The following is an 8,940-nucleotide window of genomic DNA, read 5'->3' on the forward strand; positions in this document are numbered from 1 at the left end:
CTCAAAATTCATCTTGTTCCTGATGACACAAGTGGAATGCATGTACATATATTCAGATTACTCAAATAGTGTAGCTTTTTTATTTATCTGCAATTCGTTTTTCAGAGACATACAAATGTGTACAATGCCAAGCAGAGGTGTATTTTGCTTGGTGGTTCAAAGACTCAAAAGCATGGAGAAAAAATAACTAGGTATGCTGAGTTGTAAAAGCAGCAAAATAAAACCCACAGACACCTCACACAATGACGTTGCAGAGCTTCCCTGGGTAGAATGCAGATCAGGTACTGAACTGTGAAGCTTCACTAGCTGTGGACTATTCTCCAAGATGCACAGTGAAGAGAAGTGGCAGCCCCTCTCTAACTGGGACTTTACACAGCATTTTGTGCACAGAAAGTCTCGCTTAGTTTTCAGGACCACTTGAGAAACATGGACAAGCTCTAACCCCACTCTGTAAAACCATGTTATTCATTTGGTTTCAGTAACCACTTGCCTTATTAAAAACAGTTAAAACACTCAGAAAAGTTTTATAAAGAGGGCTTAAAAGAGCTGCTATAGGAGCCCTCTGAATCAGAGCTGCTCTAAATTTGAAGTCAGCAGCCAGAATTCAAGAAGTGAAGGTGTGCTATATGGCAGCAGAAGAATCAAGTATCTTTCCATGTGTCACACACCTGCAGGATCCCTGGCATCACCTGCACAACTGCAATGAGACTGTGTCTAAATCCTCAGAGCATTTAGCAACATTTACCCTACCTTTGCATTTTCAGGGGCTGAAGTCATGATGACAAACCTAATGCAGTGCCAGTATGCTCCAAATGAGCAAGATTAATTCCCACTGAGAGGAGACAAGGCATGTATATGACTAAAAGAGACCATGCACTTTCCTTACCATCTCACATAACATCTCAGAAGACTAGCTGCAATTTGGATTCACAAAGTAGCAGCAAAACAGATCACATGGCTGTGAAACACTCCAAATACTTTTTCATGGTGAGGGAAGCTGTGGGCAGAACAAGATGTTTGAAGACTTTATCACTGCAGTTGAACAGATAATTAGGCAATTAAAACTATGAAAAGTGGACAAATTACCAGTTCCAGATGAATTACGCTGCAGAACAGAGATGGGAGAAGCAATAAAATAGAAATGAGACCCTTTGGCAAGCATTTTAATAGCACAAATAAAAGAGGGGCAGCTCTGGAACAAAGGTGAAAGGGCAGTTAATTTGCAGAAACTTATCTATTTTTGCAAAGGAACATTTTGAAAGAGTTGGTCCCTAAAATTATCTTGCTTTTCTTGTGTTGATAATTAGAATACATTAACAGAAATCCAAAAGGTCTCATTCCAGCTTAATTTCTGGTCACTCAGCAAGGCCCTCCTATACTAGGCTTTTAATGACATTAGCAATATCTTCACACTCACACAGAGGCTTGTGATTTAATCATTCTGCTCAACAGGAAGCCCCACACATATTTGAGGCAACTTTGGTGAAACTGCTGCTGCTCACACACTGTCCATCACCACAGTAACTCCTTTCCTGCACGTGCTGGGCCCCCATGTAAGCCCAGAAGGAGAATTAAGGGCGTCTTTCTGCTTCCAAAAGCATGCTTCTCCAGACGTGTTTTCTTTAAGGCACACATCCAACTGCACAAAGCTCTTTGTGGAAGAGGCCTTTCACAGAGCAGCAGAGAATTCTGCTCTGTTAGGTTTTCCAAAGAACAGACTAAGAGGGAAGCTGGCAAAATTCACTAGTTGAGCTCTGCAGAGGTACCAGCTATGAGCTTCTTGGCTCACAACCTCCTAGATTTGCTACTGATTTAAATCAGGATATACGGAACAGGCTGGTGAGCACACAGTGGTATTAAGTGTGCCCATTCCCTTCCTGCCAACTGCAGGGAGAGCCTGCAGCCCCATCGCATCCTGATGCAGAAGGAAGGACTTCCTAGGTGCAGCTCAGACAGTCTCGTTGTGTTATTTTAAATAATCAAGGTGAAAGAAAAAATGTTATCAAGACAAGCAGAAGTCATAGAGCATAGCTAAGGATTACACTTCATTGAACTGTGGAGTATCTCTCACTGCAACAACCCTCAGAGAGACAGAAGCATAAGAAGAGAATTAATCTTGTATCCCACAAACTATTTCCCTTTTAAAAAGTGTTTCAAGAAAATAAATAAAATGAAAAAGCGTGAAGGAAATGGTGGGGGTGTGTGTTGTGGTTGGTGGGGTTTGGTTGTTTGGGGTTGGTTTTGTTTGGTGTTGTTTTTATTCCATTATCTCCTGAAAAAAGCACAAATACACCACACTGACATGTTGTAGAGGACGACGTCCCACAGACAGCATCCTACAACTACTTTCTTTTCTGTATCATGATAATAATTTTTCTCACTACATTTACTTCTATGAATTTCTCCTTTGTTTTCAATATTAAAGAGACAACGTGTCATTAATCATGAATTATAACCAACACGTAACAGCTCTTTTCTATGATAGCCTGTTATGGTTTTTAATCTTTGCTGGTGTTTGACAGCCCACGGATGATGGGGGTGGGGGAGTGGAAGAATAATGAAATACAAGAAGATGCAATTTTAAACCAACCTTGGTTTTAAAAACAACAAACCTGTCCAATATTCTTCATAGGAAGGATATATGTTCTAGTTCAGCGGACTTCTTTTTGAAAGCTAGTGAGGGCATTATGAGAAAACTGTCTTAGAATTGTATTTCTTTTCTAGAGAGACAGATTGAATAAGTTGCCCCGAGTTTCTACTAAAGGAAGCTGTACTTAACAGTTCTTGGCACTTCCACATTTACTATTTTAGAATTCACCTCAGCCTGCCTTAGTTTATCCTAGGAAACAACTTAAACATTAAAATTCATGGAGGAGCATATGTGCTCCAGACAGCCAACACAGCCACACACCTCCGAGAATTCTAAACTTATCTTACTCCTTGACTACAAACACATTAAAAAAGCTTCAGACTTTGCATTTAAAAATTCACCATAATAGAGACTCTTCAGCCTACACAATCTTCTCACTAATAATTTAGTCTGAAGTGTATTATCAATTCCAAAAGTCACACCCCCTCCAACCAAACACACACAAAACCTGGAGAACTCTGACCCTCTGCTAAACACTGTCCATATTTCAACATGCAAACAGCAGTCAAGCGTACCATTGTTTACTATTGTCAAGAGTTCTCAAACAGGTCACCAATACTCATTTAATCAGCTTCCATAGGTGCTGCTAAGATGCATCACTATGAAAGGCACAGCCAACAAAAACAACGTAACAATTTACCTAAGTGCACCATCACAGGAACTGCTACAAAGACAACGAGAGGATTTATTTTGCTTGTTGTTTGATTTTAATGAAGAGTACAGCATAAATAACTTAGTTACTGTTACACCTGCACATGGGAAGGCACACAGGGCGTAGCTGACAAGAAAAACTTAGAAATACAAAAGGTACCCACACGCATGCTATAAGCAGCGACCTAGATTTTGAACCAAGGTACACACATATTTCAAACAAGTAGAAGTGCTAAAGTAAAAAATAACACAGAAGCACCGATTACTGGCAATTACAAAATCTAAATTTTTGGAGCTTCACATCAGTTGCTTTCCGAAACACCTCTCCAACACACTGAAATAGCCCGCTACAGATGCGAGCTGTGGCAGGCTGACAATACAGGTTGCACACTACACAAGTTAAAAACAATTACATAAGGCTCCAATCTTCACCGCACATAGCAACTTTTTTCAGAGCAGCCAATTCCCCGAATTAAACCAGAACACCTCTGAAGAGACAATTATGAACTCTAACGCAAGTCTCCTTAAGAGCTACAAAGCTACCCCCACAAAGCCAACAGCACAAAAGAACAACGTGAATTTACCTTGGCTGAGAGTGCCTGTGATGAGCTTGAAAATAGTCTGAGCAAATTTTACAATCCCATGCTTGCATCTCTTTGAACAGCCACTCATGGTTCAAACGTGCAGAAAACCTCTTCGCTGTCACAAAGTCCAGGAATAACAAGGAACAACAACAACAAAAATAAGGGGAGTCCTTTGCAAAGTTGCAGTGACAGTCTGTGCAACGGGCAAAACTCCGCTCTCACACACGGAGCCTCTGCACTGAGGTTTGCCTTTATGGAGCTACTACGAAAGGTTGCAGCGGAGAAATGTGCATCCCTCGTCGTTAAAGGCAAGGCTCTCCCCTGGAGCCTCCCGGCTGCGATTGCACACACTGGACGCGATGCCCTGATGGAAGTTGCTAAGCGCAGGCAGCCCCTCAGCCAGGCAGGGGAGGAGGGGTTTGATTCACGCGGCTTTGCGGGCTGCCAGGAGGGCACTGCTAATGCAGCACTTGCCGCTGGAGTCTCGGGGTGGTGACTGCTGCAAACAAAAGAATCCGCTGTTCGAAGACCCTTTTCTTGGTGCTCTTTTTCCAACTGATTTCAGCGAATTTGCCAGCTTTACTCTCCTAACACTGTAACCGCACTTTGCATGTGGAAGGCTGCAGAGTGTTCCTTCACAAAACCTGCTGGAAGTGGGAAAGCAAAGCTGCACCCAGAAAAGGTCTTTTTTCTTTTAATTTCATCACAGCTTAGGTGCTGCTCAGCTGCTGATCTGCTGGATGCTCAGGGATGTGCCAGCCGGCCTCCAGGAGCCCGCGGGGCTGGTGTTCACAGCTCCGTGCACTGCAGGGCTACTACAGACCTTCACTTTTTGCACATTACCTCACATTATGCTCACTTGATGCTCATCAGGTTTCCTCTTACTGTACTGTTTCTCCCATAGCAACAACCATAGCTCTGGCTACTCCAGTCGAATCAGTTATTTCTCCATGCCTGGAATACCTTGACTAAAATTACTTGATATATATGGCAGTAAAAGAGATACCTCAGAGCCTTTGACCCCACCTGAGGGCTGAATAGAGTCAGGCCTCGTTAGGCTTTAACCCATGCCCAAAGTACTTTTAAACAACCCCCCAATGCAGTTTCTGCTTGTTCCAGAACGGTTACAAACGGATTACCTCAGGTTTTTGAGCACTCTCAACTGCCACTTGTTAGATGGTTTGATCAGCCCTAATACCAGCGCCGGGGGTCAGCCTCACCTCAGAGCAGCAACAGCCAAGCCCCGCTCTGCCTTTACAGAGAAGCCGGCACTGCAGACAGCTCTTTGCCTCAGGGAACAACGATAATCCCTTCCACTCGGGGGGCACGGAACTGCTTTACAGTGCAAGTTACATCCCGCTCAGGCAAAATGCAGGGCTTTGTTAAGCAATTCACCTCCCTGTGAGGCAGATAGCGGTGTGTCCTACCCGCTGGAAATGCAGTCTCTCCTTCTCCCGCCCTCACAGTGGTATCCTGCGCTACCACTCACCTTCCCCTCAGGCAGGGAGCTGAGCAGCCTGCCCAGAAAGCCTCTGCACCAGGTCATTTTACCTCAGAAAAGTGTACTTTGGCACGTAAAAAGCGAAATTCAGACAAAGTTACTTCAGTAATAGCCACCACTCAACCACTCCCGTACTGAGCCGTCAGGCACTGGACATCTTGCTGCTCACCGAGAGCCACCTAACACTCAATTTCAGATCTATTCAGATTTAATAGTTTGCATTTTTTGAAAACTCCAAAACTCATCAAAAGAAATGCTCTGTAGGAAGCAGCGGCGAGCTCGTGAAGATGGTTGGACAGCAGAGACAGCGTGAGGCCTCCAGGGCAGCCCGCAGCCCCACACGGATGCTCCCCCTGGCAGCAGCCTCCACCTTGGGGCGCTGCCGCCACACAACCCTTCAGGTACGTTTTCCTCCAGGTTTCTCCCAGGTCTGCTGTTTGCTTTACCACTGAAGTCACCCAGCCAAGCGCTTGGACACAGCCTGCAGAGACACGGGCCGGTGGGCACTGAGAGCAGAGGAGGGGAGCAAGGTCCTGGCTGCCTCCGAATCCTTCCTACCTGCATTGCAGCAAACATCCAGAGTGCTGTGGCTCCTGCCACCACCACCTCCGCACAGCCCACAGCATGACTCCCCCCTTTCACAGCGTATTATACTTTTGGGGACCCTCAGCCCCCACATGAGTTGTGTCGGGTTTATGTTAGGAATGGGAAATTGAGGTAAAGATTAAACACATTCCTGAACATTGTTAGAAGTATATTGCTAAATAGAGTGGTGCATGAGGTTCAGGTGTAAAATAATGTTTCTACTCCCTACACCACAGGCTTCCAACCAGTAACTAAACAGAACAGCGTGATGTGAATATGGAGGGGGTGGGTTGGAAAAGCCAAGAGCCACTTTCCTCTGGACCATTCACCTTTTCTGACTAAATAAAATGAATGGCAGACTTGTGGAAAACACAATGCTAAGTGTTTTGCTAACTCCTTCATGGAGCCACATCCAGGGCTTCCCAGGGATCCAACTCAAAGTTGGAAATGCAATTCATCAGAAGAAAAAATAAATTGCTATAAAGCAGTAAAATATCAATAGAGAAATGCAGGAATCAGCAGGTTGTTAATTAGTATATCTCTGTATCAAAGGTTTGCCAGATGTTTAATTGCAAGTATATTTATACATCATGATATAATTTGGGTGTGTGTGTGTGGAATGTAGGACAGTGAACAAAACAAGTGCTAGGAGCTGTATTAAAGTTACAGAAACAGAGATCTTGTATAGTAGGGAGAAGGAAACTGTGTCATATCCCAGACAGCACTTGAAGCCACTCTGGCACTCTTAACTTTCTTAACTTTCACACATTTGCCTCTTTTGGCCCATATGGTCATGGTTTAAGCCCAGCCAGCAACTGAGACCCACACAACTGCTCACTCAATCCACCCCCCCACACATAGAGGGATGGGGTACAGAACTGAAAGGATGACAGTGAGAAGACTCATGGGTTGAGACGATTTAATAGGTAAAGCAAAAACCATGCACACAAGCAAAACAAGGAATTCATTCACCACTTCCCATGATCAGGCAGGTGTTCAGCCATCCAAGGGGGCTGGAGCATCTCCAATACAAAGGCAGGCTAAGAACATTGGGATTGTTCAGGCTGGAGAAGAGAAGCTGCGTGGAGACCTCACGGCAGCCTTCCAATATCTGAAGAGGGCCTGCATGGATGCTGGAGAGGGACTCTTCATCAGGCCCTGTAGTGATAGAACAAGGGGTTTAAACTTGAGCAAAGTTCAGGTTCGATATAAGGAAGAAGTTCTTCCCTGTGAGGGTGATGAGACCCTAGTGCAGGCTATCCCATCCCTGGCAGTGTTTAAGGCCATGTTGGACATGGCCTTGGGCACCATGACCTAGTGTGACGTGTCCCTGCCCATGGCAGGGGTTGAACTGGATGATTTTAAGGTCCTTTCCAATCTAAACCATTCTATGGTTCTGTGATCCCCATGGGCAGCAGGACTCCATCACACATAGTAACTTGGGAAGACAAACACCACCATTCCCAGCTTTCTTCCTTCTTCCCCCTTAATTTTACCTGCTGAGCATGATGCCATATGCCATGGACCTAACCCTTGGGTCAGTTGGAGGCAGATGTCCTGGCTGCATGCCCTCCCAATTCCCTCTGCACCCCCAGCCTCCTCACTAGTGGGGTGAGGAGCAGAAAAGGCCTTGGCTCTGTCATCACTGCTCAGCGCTAACAAACACACCCCTGTGTGATCAACGCTGCTTTCAGGACAAACCTAAACCAGCCCCTTAGTAGTGCTGTGAAAATTAACTCTATCCCAGCCAAAACCAGCAAACCCATACCAAACAGAAAAATGAGTTATAAAGAACCAAAAATATACATCAGTAGGAGTGGAGCATCTTAACCACACAGCTGCATAAAAGCTGAAGCAGGTTCAGTAGAGTGGCAGAGATTTGCAGACCTGTAGTTTAGGGAAGCTGGAATTAACCAGGCTTCCATCAGAAGTTTCAGCAGCCAGAAAGCACTTGAAATGAAGCTCCCACCACTGAGAATCCTAAAAAAACCCACTTGGACATAGAGATACTGACCAGGAAGGGCCTCAAATTACTCACTGCTGTTATCCTTGGGCAAGTACAAAGGCAGCTTATTCTGCTTGCAGGAAAGTATAGACAGTCTTTAGTAAATGACTGAGAACATCTGAGGTGTTATGTCCCTGTCTGACTTTTTTATACTGGCCTCAGACAATAACCTGAGCACAGACTGGTAGTTTTTCTGTATATTAGTGTGTATTAAATGTCTGTGTGTCACCAGAAGACTAATGAGGTCAGTCAAAAATAGAGAGGGATACAAAAGTAAGGTTAGTCAAAGAGAAGGTTGTGATGCAGGTGAAAGTATTTTTCTCTAAAGGTTTTTGTATAAACTCCAAATTAATGTAGAATATGTCTTCTAATTTATTTTACATATATTTTCAGCATGCTTAATAAGGGACTACAGTAGTTACACAGTGTTCAGAAATATAACTGGTTCACTGACACCCATATTTAGTTTATTTTTCTGTATGTAACATCCAAGAACTCTATCCAGAATGTTGCCATCCCAAACAGATATAAAAGCCCATTGTAGGAACTTTTTCTTTCCCGGTTTGCCATTCAAGATCAGTGTGGGTGGGCGAGAGGTAAAAAATATTCTCTGAGTATGTAAGACTCATATGGGCTAAGTTCAGTCAGGGGTTCTGCCAATACAGTGTCTGCTGACATCAGAGAGAGCTAAACCTATTTGCATCAGGAGAAAGTTAATCCCTCAACTTGAAACCACTCAGCAAATGCTCAAGAATAATCTCTGGAATAGGTATGAGCAAACAAACTATGCACTGGGATGCTCAGCTTTCTTTACCACCCTCTACAACATAATGGGGAGATCCCTGTTTTTTTGTGGGTACATTAGGTTTGGAAAAAGCAATTCCAGAGTTAACTGCTGCCAAAGATGTCAGGGTATAGCTTCCATGGTACCCAGTTCATTCCACAGACATTGTCATCATGCTTG

The 8,940-nt window shown here is 44.2% G+C and overlaps 1 protein-coding gene across 2 annotated transcripts in view; it reads right to left on the bottom strand.

Annotated features, from left to right (window-relative positions):
* The window catches only part of KCNIP1 (potassium voltage-gated channel interacting protein 1), a 404,820-nt gene extending 400,788 nt beyond the window's left edge, over positions 1-4,032 (bottom strand). The window contains exon 1 of one of the 2 annotated variants that reach the window (XM_061348409.1): positions 3,886-4,032. In XM_061348409.1, the coding sequence (XP_061204393.1) occupies positions 3,886-3,973 (88 nt within the window). In that variant the 5' untranslated portion in view covers positions 3,974-4,032. The remainder of the gene's footprint in view (positions 1-3,885) is intronic. The other variant, XM_061348415.1, reaches the window with a different exon arrangement.
* Positions 4,033-8,940: the final 4,908 nt, after the last annotated feature.

The sequence above is a fragment of the Neopsephotus bourkii genome, unplaced genomic scaffold, assembly GCF_033783945.1.
Source record: "Neopsephotus bourkii isolate Nb327-2 ecotype Australia unplaced genomic scaffold, CSIRO-AGI_Nbou_v1 NB_357, whole genome shotgun sequence".
Taxonomy (NCBI): Eukaryota; Metazoa; Chordata; class Aves; order Psittaciformes; family Psittacidae; genus Neopsephotus; species Neopsephotus bourkii.